This window comes from Orycteropus afer, unplaced genomic scaffold, assembly GCF_000298275.1.
Source record: "Orycteropus afer afer isolate SDZICR_OR568_19922 unplaced genomic scaffold, OryAfe1.0 scaffold00248, whole genome shotgun sequence".
Lineage (NCBI taxonomy): Eukaryota > Metazoa > Chordata > Mammalia > Tubulidentata > Orycteropodidae > Orycteropus > Orycteropus afer.
Window position 1 is genome coordinate 3,046,861 of NW_006921835.1, and position 19,718 is coordinate 3,066,578.

Consider the following 19,718-nt stretch of genomic DNA (forward strand, 5'->3'; position numbering starts at 1 on the left):
CATCTCAATATATATATATATATATATATATATATTTTTTTTTTTTTTTTTCCCCCTTAGGATATTTTGTCATTTAATATCACCAATGTTGAGAATAGTTTCACCACCATAACGTGGTCACCAGACTTGTATTAAAACACTGTTCCAGTCATTGCTCCTGAATCCCTGTCAGATGCTGACATATATTGTAATGAGTAAGCACTTAACCTGTATTAACTCATCAGTTTCTTAAAACAACACAATAATATATGGATTATGCTACTTATTTTTACAACTGACAAAACAGGCTTAGAGAGTTTAAATAACTTACCTAAAATGAAAAATACAAATAAGCAAGATAACTACTTGAAAACTGGAATCAGGATTTGAATCCCAGTGTAACTGTAAAGATCAAGCTTTTAAGGATGTCCTACTTTGCGAAATGACATTTTTTGCTTTGTAAAACATTAAAACACAGCGATATTTCTATGTACTGTTAAAGGTACACAATGAAACCCTAATTTTTTCAAGAGGTTTATTGTTATAAAAGAGCTCTAAAGTGTTTTTCCCCCCATGGTTTGTCATTTATCTCATTAGCATTACCTCATATGAAATATTTTCTTTCCTGTTTTTCCTCCTTATAGTTGTTCAGTGCCATAGAGTTGATTTTGACTCAGAATAATCCTGTGTGACAAAGTAGAGTCACCCTATAGAGTTTCCTAAAGGAACTCTGGTAGCGTAGTGCCTAAGGCACTTGACTGCTAACCAGAAGGCTGGCAGTTCAAACCCACCAGCCACTCCTCGGAAGGAAGATTGAGCAATCTACTTCCATAGTGATACTGCCTCAGAAACCCAAGGAAGGGTCACTATGAGTCTGGTCCAACTCGATGGCACATAACAACAACAACAACAACAATCTGTAATCTTAATGGTGATAGATCACCAGGTCTTTCTCCTGCAGAATCGCTGGGGGATTTAAACCTTTAGCCTTTTGGTTGACAGCTGAGTGTTTAACCACTGTACTATCAGTGATACTTTTTTTTTTCCCCTCTTAGGATGTAGTTTATATATTTCTCTGCATTTAACAGAAGGCTTACCCTTTCCTTTTCTGCCCCAGTAATTTGTTGGCTATCTTTTGATCTTATTGTGCTTTGCTTCCTGGGTAATAAAAGGACAAAGGAAATAATGCCAAAGCAGTTCAGAGCTTGTGAATCATTGTGCATCAGCATCCTCAGTTGCTTATCACAATATTCTTTCCCTTTTTGTTTATAGATGTTGATTTCCTATAAACTGAAAGAGAAAAATCCAATCGAGCTAGCTTAAAAAGCAGAATTCAGCTCTTCGGAACACCTGTACTATTTCAAGTCACAGCCACAGAGAAAATCTCTGTGAACTACATTTCCAAGTCTGAGCCCCAATGAAGGTGCACTTTGCTTAGTATTACTTATTTAGATTAATTTCTTGTGTCTGTAATGTAGTTGGCTTTGGGGGTTGAGATATTTGTCTCAGAGAAAGGCCACAAATTTTGAAGAGCCAGGTTGTTTTGTGAAGTAGTGCACAGACCATAACATTGCTATACTATTTACAACTGGGTTCATTTTGGGCAGACATTTAAAACAGTGGTACAGTAAAATTTGTAAAAACCAGAACATGTATAAGGTGGAAAACTGACAGAGAAGAAAAACCCAAATATTTTCCATTAAAAAGATCAATAGAAAAGTGGTTAAGACCCTACTAAAGACGGAAAACTGGAAAGACTTGGAAAAACAAGGCAGTCCCATTGAGTTCTGGCTCTCATAGGGTTTCACTGTATTTTCATCACAAATAAATTTTGTTTGCATCATTCATTATACTACCTCACTGACAAGGTGCAGATAGAAAACAAAACAAAACAAACTCACTGCTGTTCAGTCAATTCCACTTATAGTGACCTCTCCTTGGGTTTCCGAGACAGTATCAGATATATTATTAACATTTATAAAAATGACTCATTGGAGTTTATTGTACTTCTTACATTTGACTTCTCAGAGAAAGTTAAAATGTTTCTTAACATGAGTACGTGTGTTTGCAGGGGAACACGCTTTTCTGCTGGGAAGTTGAACATGCAAAGCTAGAAGACTGTTGTTCTTGTCAGGTGTTTTCTAGCCAGTTTCACTTAGGGCGACCCTATGTACGACAGAACGAAATACAGCTTGCTCCTGTGCTAGTCTCACAATCATTGCTATGCTTGAGCCCATCATTGCAGCCACTGTGTGAATCCATTTCATTGAGGGTCTTCCTTTTTTTTTTTCTGATCCTCTGCTTTACTAGGTATGATATGCTTCCCCAGGGACTGGTCACTCCTGATAACATGGTCAATTACAAGAAAAGAAGTCTGGCCATTCTCGCTTCTAAGGAGCATTCTAGCTGTACTTCCTCCAAGACAGATTTACTTGTTCTTCCAGCAGTTAATGGTACATTCAGTATTCCTCCCCAATGCCACAATTTAAATGCATCAGTACTTCTGTGGTCTTCTTTATTCATTGTCCAGCTCTCACATGTATATGAGGCTATTGAAAATACCATGGGTTGGTCAGGCACATCGTAGTCTTCAAAGTACCATCTTTGCTCTTCAACACTTTAAAGAGGTCTTTTGCAGCAGATTTGCCCAATGCAGCAAGTTGGATTTATTGACTGCTGCTTCAGTGGGCATTGATGGTGGATTCAAGTAAAATGAAATCCTTGACAACTTCAATCTTTTCTCCATTTATCATCATATGCCTTATTGGTCCAGTTGTGAGATTTTTCTTTCTTTTTTTTTTTCTTTATGTTGACATGTAATCCATACCAAAGGCTGTGGTCTTTAATCTTCAACAATAGATGCTTCTGGTCTTCAAACAAGTTGTGTCGTCTGCATATTGCAGGCTGTTAATGATTCTTCCCCAATGTTGATGCCACTTTCTTCTTTCTATAGTTCAGCTTCTCATATCATTTTCTCAGCATACAGATTGAATAAGTAGGGTAAAAGGATACAGCCCTCATGCACATCTTTCCTAATTTTAACCCATGAAGTATCCCCTTGTTCTATTCAAACAATTGCCTCTTGGTCAATGTACAAGTTCCTCATGAACACAATTAGTTGTTCTGGAATTCCTATTCTTCACAATGTTATCCATAATTTGATCCATGTAGTAAATATCTTTGCATAGTCGATAAAACACAGGTAAATATCTTTCTGATATTCTCTGCTTTCACCCAAGATCTGTGACATCAGTAATGGTATCTCTCATTCCACTTCTTCTTCTGAAACTGACTTGAATTTCTGGCAGTTCTGTGCAAAAAGGATGCAGGGGTGGCCTCTCTCTCTGACCACCTCTAACTTCACAAGAGGGAAAGAGAAGGATCAACACCAACAGTGCAAAGCTGAATTTCTATGAGGCCAGACATGCCACCTCCATCCAACCTTCTATCAATTCTGATACCAGCTGTCCCTCCCATTACATTACTTCTCTGCTGGGTTCAGTAATTCATTGCAATGGCCACACAGAACTCACTGACAATACTCATCATTATGGGGTTTAATAGGGAAGTGTTGTTGTTGTTATGTAGTGTCAGGTTGGACCCAACTCATAGCTACCCCTCCTTGGGTTTCTGACACGGTGTCACTATGGAAATAGATTGCCCAACCTTCCTTTTGAGGAGTGACTTGTGGTTTGAACCACCAGCCTTCTGGTTAGCAGTCAAGTGCCTTAGGCACTACACTACCAGAGCTCCCAGTAGGGAAGTAACAGGCTACCATTCATGTTCAAGAACTCTTAGGATACAATTCTTCAATCAGAACAGCCTTTCTTCAGCTGTGCCCTCAGGCCTCTCTTTGGCCCTTGGCCCTTCAGCCTGACCTCTGCCCTGGTTACAAAGCACATTTACCTCTGCTGACAGATACACTTATGTGTACCTCACTTCTCCAGCAAGCCACCTACCCAAAGGCCCTGAGCTTTCTTGTTCCATGTGGCTCTATCTAGTGCTCTCTGTTCTGTCTAGTGCCAGTCTCTTAGTTCTGCTGCCACCATCTCTCTTCCTGTCCTCTCTGCCACTCTATTTTTTCTGCCAAGGAGATCCAGTGCAGGGATCTCGGGTACAAGGATGTGCTTCATTCCAACTCCAGCTCTTCTCTCTTGATGGCAGTGAGATTCTCCTTTCTGCCTCTAAGGGGGCTCATTTTAAACCTAGTGGGATAACAAAACTGACCAATCCCCATATTAGGGTTCCATACATCCCATGGTCCCACATCTACAAGGGAGCCATGTACCCTATTTAAATTATTAGCAAGCTATCCAATCTCCTTGGTGGGCTACCAGCACCTTACATTTGCATAGTTCCATGTAGTAATCTGGTGGGAATCACTAAGACCATGGCTAGAAGAGCAGTACCAAGTAATTCACTGTACCACAGGCCACCCCCTGGCTCTTCTAGCCATTGTCCTTTTCATACATCAAAATTAACATCCCCTTCCCAATCAATTTAAGTATAAGCATGCCCATGAAAGAGTGTAAGCCAGCCACTTCATGCCTTTATCTCCCCTCATTTCAGATATCCAATTTCTAAATTGCTGTATGGTCAAAATCAACTCAATGGCAGAGTTTGGTTTTGGTTTATCAAATCAATACTCTGAGGAGACAAGCATGTTCCTTTCTCTGAAGAGTCTTCTGTTCCAGTTGGAACTTTGAACATCTGCATCCATAAGCAAAGTCCAGTCTAGAGCAAGTCATCAAATTGTAGCAATTTACATCAGTTCAGTGTCAAACATCTTCCTCTTCATTGGATCAAGTTCTCTTCAGCTCAACCCTAGCCTATCATGAAAGTTTGGGACTTCATATTCCTGCTTGCACTTCAGACCCGCTAGCCCCTTCTCTCTCTCTCATCGCTAACCCCATGGGCTAGTTCAATGCCTGTAGGCCCAAGAGTCCACACAACTCCTTGCACCTCTGATCAGCTAGTCCTTCCTCTCATCCCTAGCCTCTATAAGCTAGGTTAAAAAGTGCCAAGCTCATCATGTTTCTTCAGTGCTAAACCTCCCCCACTTCCACCAGGTGGTCAGCACAAGCGAGCACCATACTAGGCCATCTACTCACCAGCTTCCTTTAACTTCCAGTCCTGGAAGTAGTTCTTCCATGGGCCATAACTTTTCTGCCCAAATGCACTCAAAGATAAACCACTTGCTCAAAATTCAAAAAGCCAAATAGCAATCCCGGCCCTGCCATTCTCTTCAAGTCTTCCTTCAAATGCAAATCTGTTTTCTCAGAAGCCCTGGGTAGGTGTCAATGTCTTTTCAAATGCAAATTTCCTGACTCTGAATGTTCTGGATGGAGCTCAGGTTTCCCACCAAGCCCCCAATACTGTATATGCTGGGCTTGAAATAAAAGCCTTTGTTTCTTCTATCCTGCTTAGGCAAATTCTAGTTCCCTTTTTAACATATCCAATCAAGTATTGGCTGAAGGTGGAATAACACACTCTCTCATATCCATATATAATATTCACTTCTAACATCCAACTAGGTAAGAGAACATTCAATATCCATTCAGATAAACACATAATTCAAAACACTCAATCTTTTAAAAAACATTCCGGTTTCATCTTCTCTTCACCTTGACTATCTTCCCATTCTATGCCTATGGGCTGGGCCTCTGGCTGGGTGGAACCAAAAGCCCTGGCCTCCTATCAATCATCTCCTTTAATTGGCCTACCTCTTGCCTCAGGCCACCTCCCTTCAGCTGCAGCATAATATTTATTACATTCCTTTCAGCCATTACAAAGTAATGACCTGAGAATCAAAAGCTTCACTTCCCATGGTCCTTCCTTCTTTCTCTTACAAAATCCCATTCTCTATGAGTCTGGACCCATTACAACAAATCCCACTCCTGATGCCAACTGCAAAAAGGATGCAGGGGTGACATCTCCTTCTGACCTCCTCTAACTTCACAAAGGGGAGCAAGAAGATTTAACACCATCAGCCCAAAGCTGATCTCTGTGAGGCAGTGTTTAATATGCCACCACCCTCCAACCTTTTAACCAATTCTGACTCCTGCCATCCCTTCTATGGCACTCACTACTTCTCTGCTGGGCTTGATAATTTATTGCAATGGCTCCCCAGAACTTACAGACAGAACTTATGATTGTGGGGTTTATTAGGGAAATAACCGAAAATCAAACTCACTGCCATTGAGTCAATTCTGACTCATAACGATCCTCACTGGGTTTCCAACGTTGTAAATCTTTATGAAAACAGACAGCCTCATCATTCTCCCCTGGCCTTTTGTTTAGCAGCCAAATGCCTTAACTAGTACACTAGCAGAGCTCCTTTGGGAAATAACAGGCAACAATTCAAGTCCAGGAATGCTGAGGATACAATTCTTCAATCAGGACCCCAATCAATGTACTGCTGCAACTGTTTTTGAATTATTTTCAGGAAAATTTTACTTGAGTGCAATATTTATGATATTGTTCAATGATTTCTACATTCTGTTGAATCACTTTTCTTTGGAGTGGGCACATATGTTGATCTGCTCCAATCAGTTAGCCTGGTAGCTTGTCTTCCAAAATTTTGATGTAAATGAGTAAGTGTCTCTAGCACTGCATCCACTTCTTGAATCATTTCAATGGCTATTCCATCAACTCTTGGAGGCTTTTTTTTTTTTTTTGGCCAATTCCTTCAGTTCAGATTGGACTTCTTCCTTCAATATTGTTGGTCTTGATCGTATACTAACTACTGAAAATGATGAACATCATTTCTTTTTTTGTAAGGTTACTCTATGTATTACTTCCATCTTCTTTTGATGCTTCCTGCATCGTTCAGTATTTTATCCATAAAATTTTTCAACATTGCAACTTGAGGCTTGATTTTTTTCTTCAGTTCTTTCAGCTTGAGAAATGTTGAACATGTTCTTCCTTTTTGGTTTTCTAAGTCCAGGTCTTAGCACATTTCCTTAAAACACTTTGTCTTCTCTGTTGTTGTTGTTGTTGTTATGTGCCGTCAAGTCAAACCTGACTCATAGCGACCCCTTCTTGGGTTTCCCAGGCAGTATCACTACGGAAGTAGGATTGCCCAACCTTCCTTCCGAGTTGTCTTCTCTAGTCGCCCTTTAAAATCTTCTGTTCAGATCATTTACATCATCATTTCTTCCATTTGCTTTAGCTACTTTCCATTCAAAAGCAAATTTTAGAATCTCTTTGGACATATATTTTGGTCTTTTCTTTCTTTCCTGTCTTTTTAATGACCTTTCTCTTTCTTCATGTATGATGTTCTTGATGTCATCCCACAACTCATCTTGTCTTTAGTGATCAGTGTTCAATGTGTCAAATATATTCTTCAGATGTTCTCTAAATTCAAGTGGGGTATACTCAAGGTCATTTTTTGGCTCTCATGGACTTCTTCTAATTTTCTTTAGCTTAAACTTGAACTTACATGTGAGCAAGTGATGATCTGTTCCACACTAAGCTCTTGCCTTGTTCTGAATGATGATATTGAGTTTCTCCATCATCTCTTTCCACAGATGTAGTCAGTTTGATTCCTGTGTATTCCACCTGGCAAGGTACACTCTTGTAGAGTTGCATTTATGTTGTTTTAAAAAGGTATTTGCAAAGAATAAGTCAGTGATCTTGAAAAATTCTATCATACGATCTTAGGCATTCTATCTCTCACCACGGCCATATTTTCCAACTACCGATGCTTCTTTATTTCCAACTTTCACATTCCAAGTAGGGTATAATGATAATCAGTACATCTTGATGACATGTTTGGTCAATGTCAAACTGTAGAAATTGGTAAAAATCTTTAATTTCTTCATCTTTGACAATAGTGTTTGCTACATAAATTTCAATAATAGTAGTAATAAATTGTTTTCTTTGTGCTATTGTGGGAGCTCTGGTGGTGTAACACCTAAGGCATTTGACTGCTAACCAGAAGACTGGCAGTTCACTAGCCACTCCTCAGAAGGAAGGTTGGGCAATCTACTTCCATAGTGATACTGCCTCAGAAACCCAAGGAGGGGTCACTATGAGTTGGATCCATCTCGACTGCAGTGAGTAGGTGTTATTGTAGGTGCTATCAAGTCAGCTCTGACTCATAGGGACCCTGTGTACAACAGAATGAAATACTGCACAGTCCTGTGTAATCCTCACAGTCCTTGGTATGCTTGAGCCCATTATTAAAGCCACTGTGTCAATGCATCTCTTTGAGGGTTTTCCCCTTTTATGCTGGCCCTATACTTTACCAACCATGATATCTGTGGTAGTTAGGGGTATGTGTCAACTTGACTTGGCTTGGTTTTGATTGGCTGGACATCTGGTTATTCCCACTTACTCTCCATGATGAGACTGGCAATCAATTCCATGGTGGAATCTGCCATGAATAGCTGCTTTAGGGATGTGGTCTGCTTCCAGTATATGAGGAGAAACTTTGAGAATGGTCTGCAGCTTTTTGGCATGCTTAGACGCTGCATATAGCCGAGTTTTCATTCAGCAACCTGTCATGCTCTGCCAATTTGGGGACTGCTTCTGGACTTGAACTAGTGGCCTATTGTGTTGTTTAATAATATTGGGATTGTGCCTTTTTACTTGTCAACCTTGGGTTTGCCAGCCTTAGAAGCCAGCAGCTGCCTGATTTAAGAAAAGCCTCCACTTTCAGTGGGCTGGGAGCAAGAGGCAGAGCTAAAATCCAATGGTGAGAGGTTTTCACTCAGCCCCTAGAGTTGGCACTTTGAACTCAGACATCTAGCCTCCTAAATTGTAAGAGAATAAACTCCTGTTCATTAAAACCATCTATTTGTGGTATTTTCTGTTAGAGTGGCACTAGATAAATAAAACAGAAATTGGTACTGAGAAAGTGGGATAATACTCTGACATATACTTAAAATGTGGAAACAGGAGTGGAGTGCATCTTTGACCCGAGACCCCTGCCCAGAGACCCCATCAAAGAGATGGCAGCAGCAGAGCTGAGAGTCCTAGATTAGACAGCAACAGGTATACCAGCCCACAGAGGAGAAAGCTGGATGCCATTGGATAGGCAGCTTCCTGAAGGAGTGGGTTGCCTTTGGGCATTAATTGGTAGACGAGACCTGGCATGAGATGGAGTAGCAGGTTGGTCAGCCTACAGATCAAAAAATATCATTGCCTTTTGGACAGGAAGATTCCTGGCAGAGTGGGTTGCCCTCAGGCAATAATTGGCAGAAGCTGAGAGACCAAGGAAATGGGAAGTAGGGTTGCCTCAGCCTCAAAGGGTAGGACCATGTCCTTTGGGGGTGGAATTGCCACAGCCTCTTAGATTTCAAAAAGTCAGACCTTCACCAACTTGGTTCTGGAGTGTAAGGCTTCTTGTTCATGTAGGCCAGTGGGAGGGAGAAATAGCCACTGCCCAAAAGTGAGGAGGCAGGGCTGCCATGCCCAAGAGGTAGAGAAATGGAGCCTGCCAGGCCAAGGGGGTGAGGTTCCCACTCAGATGACTAGGAGACTTGAGCCACCCAGTGAAGGAAATCTGTACAGGTACCACTCAGTGAAGATCTGTACAGGTGCCAAGTTGGCAAGGGGTGGAATTGGAGTAGTTAAGGTTATGTGTCAACTTGGCTGGGCCTGTTTTTGAGTGGGTAGTCAGCTGGATGTAGCTATTTCCCATGATGAGACTGGCAATCAACTAACTCCATGGTGGAATCTGCCATGAGCAACTGAGTAGCTGCAGTAGGGATGTGGTCTGCTTCCAGTATATAGGGAGAAGCTTTGGGAATGGCTAGCAGCTTTTTGGCATGCTTGGACCCTGCATATAACCAAGCCTTTTTTTTAGCAGCCTGCCATGTTTCCTTCCAATCTTGAAACTATATCTGGACTTGGAATAGTGGGCTGCTGTGTTGTGTGTTAGTATTGTCACTGTGCCATTATATTTGTTCACCTTGGGTTTGTTAGCCCCAACAGCCAGCAGCTGCCTGAATGAAAAGACATGTCTAGCTCCAGTGGGCTGGGAGCAAGAGGCAGAACTGAAACCCAAGGCTGAGGGGCTTTCACCCAGCCCTTCGAGCTTGGCACTTTGAGCTCTATTTCTAGCCTCCAAAATTGTAAGAGAATAAACTCCTGTTTGTTAAAACTACGTATTTGTGGAATTTTCTGTTAGAGCAGCATGAAATAACTAAAATAATATCTTTCTTCAGGGACTGGTCCCTTGCAACAACATGACCCAATTAGGTGAGATGAAGTCTGGCCATTTTTGCTTCTAAAGAGCATTCTGGCTACATTTCTTCCAGGACAGATTTCTTCATTCTTCTGGCAGTACATGTATGTTCAATATTATTCACCAACACCACAATTCAAAGGCATCAACTCTTCTTCCATCCTGCTTATTCATTGTCCAGGATTTACATGCATATGAAGCGACTGAAAATACAATGTCTTGGGTTAGGTTCACCTTAGTGTTCAAAGTAACATCTTTGCTTCTTAACACTTTCAAAGAGTCTATTGCAGCAAATTTACCCAGTGCAATATAGCATCTTATATCTTGACCGCTGGTTCCATGGGTGTTGATTGTGGATCCAAGTAAAATGAAATCCCTGACACCTTCAATCTTTTTTCTCCATTTATTGCTATGTTGCTTATTGGTCCAGTTATGAGAATTTTTGTTTTCTTTATGTTGAGGTATAATCCATACTGAAGGCTGGTTTTTGATCTTCATCAGTATGTGCTTCCAGCGATCTTCACTTTCACAAGAAAGATTGTGTTATCTGTATACCACAGGAGCCCTGATAGCATAGTGCCTAAGGCACTTGACTGCTAACCAGAAGGCTGGCGGTTCAAACCCACCAGCCACTCCTCAGAAGGAAGGTTGGGCAATCCTACTTCCGTAGTGATACTGCCTGGGAAACCCAAGGAGGGGTCGCTATGAGTCGGGGCCGACTTGATGGCACATAACAACAACAACAACAACATCTGTATACCACAGGTTGTTAGAGTCTTTTCTCCAATCCTGATGCCATGTTCTTCTTTATATGGGCCAGCTTCTCTGATTATTTGCTCAGCATACAGATCGAATACTATGGTGAAAGCTTATAACCTTGATGCCCACCTTTCCTGATTTTTAAGCCATGCAGTATCTCTTTGTTCTGTTTCAATGACAGCCTCATGGCCTATGTACAGGTTCCTCATGAGCACAATCAAATGTTCCAGAATTCCCATTTTTCACAATGTTATCCATAATTTGTTATGATCCACCCAGTCAAATACCTTCACAGTCAATAAAACACAGGCAGATATCTTTCTGGTATTCTTTGCTTTTAGCCATGATCCATCTGACATTAACAATGATATCCCTCATTCCATGTCCTCTTCTGAAACTAGCCCACACTTCTGGAAATTCCAGGTCAATATACTCCTACAATCATTTTTAAATTATCTTTAGCAAAATTGTACTTGCGTGTGATAGTAATGATATTGTTTGATAATTTCCACATTTTGTTGGATCACCTTTCTTTGGAATGGGCAAAAATATCAATCTTCTCCAATCAGTTGACCAGGTAGTTGTCTTCCAAAAGCTTGGCATAAATGAATAAGCACCTCTAACACTGCATCATTTCTTGAGTCACCTCAATGGAGATTCCATAAATTCTTGGAGCCTTGTTTTTCACCAATTCCTTTGGCTCAGGTTGGATTTCTTCCTTCAATACTATTAGTCTTGATCATATGCTAACTCCTGAAATAGCTGAATGTCAACCAATTCTTTCTGGTGCAGTGACTCTGTATATTCCTTCCATCTTCTTATGATGCTTCCCATATTGTTCAATATTTTCCTCTTAGAATCCTTCAGTATTGCAAATCGAGGCTTGAATTTTTTTCTTCAATTCTTTCAGCTTGAGAAATACTGAGCGTGTTCTTGTTTTGGTTTTCTAACTCCAGGTGTTTGCACATTTCATTATACTTTACTTTGTCTTTTTGAGTAGCCCTTTGACATCTTTTGTTCAAATCTTCTTCATCATCATTTCTTCCATTTGCTTTAACTACTTTCCTTTCAAGAGCAAGTTTCAGAGACTCTTCTAACATCCATTTTGGTCATTTCTTTCTTTCCTGTGTTTTTAATGACCTTTTTCTTTCTTCATGTATGATGTTTTTGATGTCATCCCACAACTCTGGTTTTTAGTCATTGGGGTTCAATGCATCAAATCTGTTCTTCAGATGATCTCTAAATTCAGGTGGAATATAATCATGGTCATAATTTGGCTCTCATAGGCTTGTTATAATTTTCTTCAGCTTCACCTTAGACTTGTATATTAGCAGTTGATGGTCTATTCCATAGTCAGTGCCTGGCCTTGTTTTGATGGAAGATACTAAGCTTCTCCATCACCTCTTTCCACAAATGTCATTGATTTGAGTCTTGTGTGTTCCATCCTGTGAGGTCTATGTGTATAGCTCCTGTTTATGTTGATGAGAAAAGGTATCTGCAATGAATAAGTCATTGGTCTTGCGAAATTCTATCATGCTATCTCTGGCATAATTTGTCAATGTTCTTGTTACCTAGTGTTGCTCTGACAATAATATACCACAATTGGGATGGCTTGAACAAACAGGAGTTTATTCTCTTACAGTTCGACAGGCTAGAAGTCCAAGTTCAAAGTGCCAGCCAGGCTCTAGGGGCTGTGTGAAAGGCCCTTGACTTTGGGGTTCAGCTCTGCCTCCTCCTCCTGGCCCACTGGAGCTAGATTTTTTTTTTTTTTTTTTTTCACTCAGATAGCTTCTGGCTGCTGAGACTGACAAACCCAAGGTTGACAAGTAAAATGGCATAGTCCCAATATTAGCAAACCACATGGCAGGCCATTAATTCAAGACCTTTGAAAGTCCCAAGGTTGGCAGAGCGTGGCAGGCTGCTGAACAACGACATGGCTTCATGTAGGGTTCATGTATGCCATAAGCTAGAGACAATTCCCCAAGACTTCTTCTTATATACAGGAAACAGACTACTTCCCTAAAGCAGCTACTCAGCTGCTCACAGTAGATTCCACCATGGAGTGGATTACCAGTCTCATCATGGGGAATACTACATCGAGCTTCCCAGCCACTCAACCAGGCCCAGCCAAGTTAACACACGAACTTAACTATCACAGTCACCAAGGCCATATTTTCCAACTACTGCTCCTACTTCTTTGTTTCCATTTTTTTGCATTCCAATCACCAGTAATAATCAATACATCTTGATTGCATGTTTGGTTAATTTCAGACTGCAGAAGTTGGTAAAAATCTTCAATTTTGTTAGCTTTTGCTTTGGAGATTGGTGTGTAAATTTGAATAATAGTCATATTAACTGGTCTTCCTCGTAGGTGTACAGATATTATCCTATCACTGGAAGCATTGTACTTCAGGATAGAGCTTGATATGTTCTTTTTGATGGTGAATGCAACACAATTCCTCCTCAATTTCTCATTCTTGGCATAGTAGACCATATGATTGTCTGATTTAAAATGTCTAACACCAATCCATTTCAGCTCACCAATGCCTAGGATATCAATCTGTATACATTCCCTTTCATTTTTGACCACTTCTGATTTTCCTAGATTCATACTTAATACACTCCATGTTCCAATTATTCATGAATGTTTGCAGCTGTTTCTTTCCATTTTGAGTCATGTGCCATCAACAAACATAGGTCCTGAAAGCTTCACTCCATCTACATTATTAAGGTCCATTCTAATTTGAAGATATAGCTCTTTTCCAGTCATATTTTGAGTACCTTCCAACCTGAAGAGCTCATCTTTCAGCATTTTATCAACGTTTCACTACTATTCATAATATTTTCAGTGGCTAATTTTTTCAGAAGTAGATAGCTTCATCCTTCTTCTCAGTTTATCTAGTTTGGATGCTCTGCTGATACCTGTCTACCATGGGTGACCCTGTTGGTATTTAAAATACCAGTGGTATAGCCTCTAGCCTCAGAGCAACACACAAGCCAACTATGGTAGTTAAGATTATGTGTCAAATTATGGGCCTGGTTTTGAATGGCTGGGCAGCTGGTAGTAGTTATTCCCCATCATGAGACTGGCAATCAACCCCATGGTAGAATCTGCCATGAGCAACTGACTAGCTGCTTTAGAGATATGGTCAGCTTCCAGTATGTAAGGAAAAGGTTTGGGAATAGTCTCTAGCTTTTGGCACACTTGAATTCTGCATGTAGCCAAGTCGTCGTTCAGCAGCCTGCCATGTTGTCTGTGGATCTTAGGACTGTCAATGGACTTGAATCAGTAGCCTGCAGTGCGGTTTGGTTATATTGGGACTGTGCCTTTTTACTGGTTGACTTCAGGTTTGTCAGCTTTAGCAGCCAGCAGCTTCCTGAGTAAAGAAAGCCTCCAGTTTCAGTGGGCTGGGAGCAAGGGGTAGAGCTGAAGCCTAAGGTCAAGGGACTTCCACCCAGTCCCTAGAGCTTGGCACTCTGAATTCAGATGACTAGCCCCCAAAACTGTCACAGAATAAACTTCTGTATGTTAAACCCATCCCATTTGTATTATTTTCTGTTAGAGTAGCACTGTTGTTTGTTGTTGTTGTTAGGTACATCGAGTCAGCTTCCGACTCATAGCGACCCCATGTACAACAGAATGAACACTGCTCGGTACTGTGCCAGCTGCACAATCCTTGCTATACCTGAGTCCATTGTTGTAGCCACTGTGTCAATCCATCTCTTTGAGGGCCTTCCCCTTTTTTGTTGACCCTGCACTTTACCAGATATGATATCCTTCTCCAGGAAATGGTCCCTTCTGACAACATGACCAAAGTAGGTGAGATGAAGTCTGGCTATTCCCACTTCCAAGGAGCATTCTGGCTGCACTTCGTCCAGGACAGATCTGTTAGAGCAGCAGTAGATAACCAAAACACCACCCAGAGTGGGAAACTGGCAGACAAGTGGTAGAATCTTCTTTGTAGGTGTATGGGTATTATCCTATCATTGACAACATTGTACTTCAGTATAGATCTTGAAATATTCTTTTTGATGATTAATGTGACACCATTCCTCTTCAATTTATCATTCCTCACATAGTAGACCACATGATTGTCTGATTCAAAATGGCCAATATCCATTTTGATCAGTAATGTGTAGGATATCAATGTTTATGCATTCCAGTTCAGTTTTTACAATTTTCCTAGATTCATTCTCTGTACATTACTCATTCAGATTATTAATGGATGTTTGTGGGTTTTGTTTTTTTTTCCCTAATTTTGAGTTGTGCCACATGAACAAATGAAAGTCTGCATCCACATCATTAAACCTGTCCACTGACCTTGCTGGTGTTTGAAATACTGGTGGCATAACTTTCATCATCATGGCAACATACAAGCCACCACAGTAGAGAAACTGACAGATGAGAGGTAGACAAGAAGACCAGGCAGTGGAAACCAAAACCCACTGCCATTGAATCAATTCCTACTTATAGTGACCCTATAGAAGAGAGTAGAACAGCCCATTAGGATTCCAAGGCTGTAAATCTTTAAGGAAACATATTGCCTCATCTTTCTCCCAGGGAGCAGCTCATGGGTTCCATCCATGACCTTTTGACTAACAGCCAAATGCTTAACCACTGTGCCTCCTGGTAGTGGCAAAGACCTGAACTATTCTGAGGCCTACGAGAACAACCACTGGACTTGCCATTGCTGATTAAATTATTTCACCGAGTTCCTTCAATTTCACTAAATTAAGAGTCTTTCTCTTTCTAGCAGCACTCTGGAGAAAGACACCCTTTCTTTTTCTTTTTTAAAAATTTCAGTTGCTTTTGATATTCTTAACTGGGTGCCTTGATGATAATGTTCTGAATTTATTGTACCTTTCAAGTATAAGTGCAAATGTTATGGAAGGCTCATTCACCAAAGACTACGCTATTTAGCTTATGCTGCTAGAGATTTAAATAGACAGGAGGTAGTTTAAAATTGACGGGGGAGGCAAAGGATATGATCTCATTTCTAATGAAAAAATGCCCTGGGAGTGCCAATGACCTCAGGAGGTTGAGAATTTTAGTTTTCCATTTCTTTTCAAAGGCTACTTGTGAATCTCTTGTGCCCTCCTAGGGCAGTGGTCTTTGTTCAGACAAAGGCAGGGATTTCATTAATAGAATTACTAACACCACGCCTCACCTGGGACTGTATCACAGTACCCTACTACAGTTTAGACCTTTTTTATCAGTGAAATCTGACCTGTCAGAGTACAAGGAAGCTTTGCTTCAGGTAGAATTTGTAATACATTGGGATTATATTCTTTTCTCCAATCTCTGATCAAATGCTACATTTTTCCCCTCTCTTACAGTTTCCTGAATTTCTCCAAAGAGATGATGTGAATTTTTGTGTGTGAGAGAAATGAATTTACTCTCAATTGTCTGTGTTTTCTGTTTACAAATGATTTAAAATCTATCAAAGTACCTTCAAATACTGGAATTATACATTGAACACAGAACTATGAATGCGAGTCTTTACACTGGTATCTCAAATTTTTAATATTCTTGTTCTCAATTCTAATTCCTTTTTATATAGAAATACACTCAAAATACTTTCTCTAGGTATAAAAGTATCTTGACAAAATGTATTTCTGAATTTATAGTAACAGAATTTCTTTCTATAATTTTTCAAATGAAAGACAGTATACTAGAAGAGGAAATTTGTGATCATCTGTAAAATCTTTTTTTCAGCTCTGATGAAGCCTTCAGTAAAGTCAATTTAAATTACCGCACAGAAAATGGGTTGTCTCTACTTCATTTATGTTGCATTTGTGGAGGTAAGTATTTGAAACTTGCTACTTTTTAAACCCACCAGCCACTCCTCAGAAGGAAGGTTGGGCAATCCTACTTCCATAGTGATACTGCCTCGGAAACCCAAGGAGGGGTCGCTATGAGTCGGGGCCGACTCGACGGCACATAACAACAACAACTTTTTAAGCAGGACACACACACACACACACACACACATGCACATGCACACACACACATATGTTGTCAGTGATTTGAGCTGTTTCATAGTCTATAAGAGAATTCCATTCATATTCAATTTTCTTTTTTGTTTTGCCCCCTGCAGCCTTGATAACCTTCAGACCTTCTTCAGATGAAGCAATAACTTCCAGGCAGACATTCCAACTGATTTAGCTCTGAATTTAAGTTTCATTGTGCTACTTCTCTGAACCAAGTCACTTAGTTTGCTTGGAAATCAGAAAGTATTTTCAGTATTGGGCATGTCAGTCAGGAAATAGGTTAAATTCAGAAGCGTTTAAAGTACTGCCCAAAATATCATCAAGCAGTTGCTTCACAATATGCAGTAAGAATATGTGGAAGGTGATAAATGCCAAAGATAAAATCTCAGTGTGAAGATTAATATGAAGAGTTTAATTTCCTCATATTTTTTCCCCCTGTTTTGTTCATTAGTGTAACCCAAGCACCTAGAACCATGACTGGCATATAATAAGCATTCAATACATGTATTGATTTAATGAATGAATAGTTGAAATGTATTATGGTACTCTAAGCTAGTATTCATTGAACTCAGCTCTTTACATAGAATACTGATGTTTAAGTATCTACACTATGTCCTTTAATCATTCCTTCCAAACAAACTAAGGTATTTCTACAAAACTGATTATCCTCTCAAAGTTAATGTTCCTTTCCAACCTGGATCATACCTTCAGTATTTCTCTGATCTAAATATACCTGCTAATGATGTTCTGCTTAGACTTTTATCTAAGCTTTTTATTTTACCAATAGTTTATTAAGATGAGTGATTTCATATTTTAAAACCATCTTGTGTTGACGGCACTAAATAAAAGTATAAGACAAATGCATTAAAATATCCAGCAGTGAGATTAAGTTTTCTAAGTGTAGTAGAACTGTTCACTATTAAATAAAGCTGTCAATTAATAGAAAACTTTACACGTTGCCTGATGAACAGCAGTTTGACATTTTTATACATCAGTATGGCATTTACCATTAAGTTAGCAAGAAATTTTAAAGTTATCAGGTCCACCCCCAGGAGGATTTAATCAGCTCTTTTCATTTTTCTCTTTAAGGCAACAAGTCACATATTCGAACCCTTATGCTAAAAGGGCTCCGCCCATCTAGACTAACTAGAAATGGATTTACAGCCCTGCACTTGGCAGTTTACAAGGTACAACATTTTATTTCCATAAATACTGTATAAGAACCAAAAATGGTGTGTATCTTTAAGTTTCTTTCTTTCTTTCTTTTTTGGAAAGTTAGTAATGATGGAAAATTTTTGGAGTGACCAGAGGCATTGCATTATTGGATGCCCTTTCTCTTTAAGCTTCTATATGTAAGACACTTGTTCTATTAGCACTGTGTTTAACTGCTTTAAGTCTCCCAATAACCCTTGAGTGGATGGTATTATTCCCAAGGTTACATGGTTAACCAGTGGTCAACTAAGATTTAAACCAGGCAGTCTGGTCCTCTCACGAGAGATCCTCACCAGAACATCAATCTGCCCCTGTGCAGAGATGAGACTATATTTGAGGATTAAAGAAGCACATTGAGACTGTGTTCCTTTTCTGCAAGTTTTCCTCCATAAAAATATTTCTGGAGCTCCCTTTTAGTTTTCTTCTTTTATTTCTCCGACCTTAGCTTCAATTGTTTATTTCCTTACATCAAGCTCCAGTTCAAACCTAATTTCTGTACTGAGAAGAATGTAAATATAAAAGCAAATCAGGCAAACTGGAGTATTAAAATTGAGATAGAGCCATGAGATTTCCTTAAATATAAAATTGAGACTATTTGCTCACTCTCTAATCATAATGACAACTTTCCTTTATTCTGTACTTATTATGAGTTAAATATCACAGTTATTTTTATATACATTATTTCTTTAACATTGAAATAACATAAGCTCACATTAGGTTTATTTAACAGATAAAGAAACTGAAGGTTAAAATGAGATATCTAGTAAATGTGAGGATTGTGGTTAGAATCAAGTATGGTTGGCTCATAGCCCCAGACTCTCATTGTTATATTGAATACTTTGTCCTTTCTCAATTCTGTGACAGGATTTTTATTTCCATTTTGGGCCTTTATGTGTGGACGAGGGGCCATTTGTATGTTGTATTGGGATCACTTTGCACTATATCCCTCTCCCAAATTCTCATGTTTTTCCCCATGATTCAGATTCACATATTCCTATCATTCAGAGTGCAAAGTCCCTAAAACTCATCCCTTTTAATGCCCAGTCAATGACCATTCATGTCTGTTGATACTCTCTGGGAGAAAACCTCAGTTAAGTGCTAAATTGTCTTTAATACCTGCCTAAAACATTTGACTGCTAACCAGAAGGCTGGTGGTTCAAACCCACCAGCCACTCCTCAGAAGGAAGGTTGGACAATCTACTTTCATAGTGATACCACCTTGGAAACCTGAGGAGAGGTTGCTATGAGTCTGATCTGACTCTACGGCAGTAAGTAATCATCCTGTGAAGGAGCTCTGGTAGTGCAATGGGTAAGGAATTTGTCTGCTAACCAGAGGTCGGTGGTTCAAACTCATCAGCTGCTCCTTGTGAGGAATATGAGATAATCTACTTCAGAAGATTTACAGCCTTGGAAACCCAAAGCTAGTCACTATGAATTTGAATGGACTCAAGGGTAATGGGTAATCTTTCCGCTAAGCTTGAGTAGCTGAGTTCAGGGTATAGGAAAAAGCCTCTGATTCTGATTTTTCTGCTAAAAGGGAGGAGGCGAAAGTAGAAGAGCTCCAAGAATAGGAAGCTGATGATGG

General features: G+C 39.9%; 1 protein-coding gene across 1 annotated transcript in view; it reads left to right on the forward strand.

The window, feature by feature from the left end:
* Window positions 1-19,718, forward strand: part of LOC103204430 (serine/threonine-protein kinase TNNI3K) — a 661,050-nt gene that overhangs the window by 68,038 nt on the left and 573,294 nt on the right. The window contains exons 5-6 of the mRNA XM_042782150.1: window positions 16,647-16,732; window positions 18,011-18,108. Of these exons, the coding sequence (XP_042638084.1) occupies window positions 16,647-16,732; window positions 18,011-18,108 (184 nt within the window). The remainder of the gene's footprint in view (window positions 1-16,646; window positions 16,733-18,010; window positions 18,109-19,718) is intronic.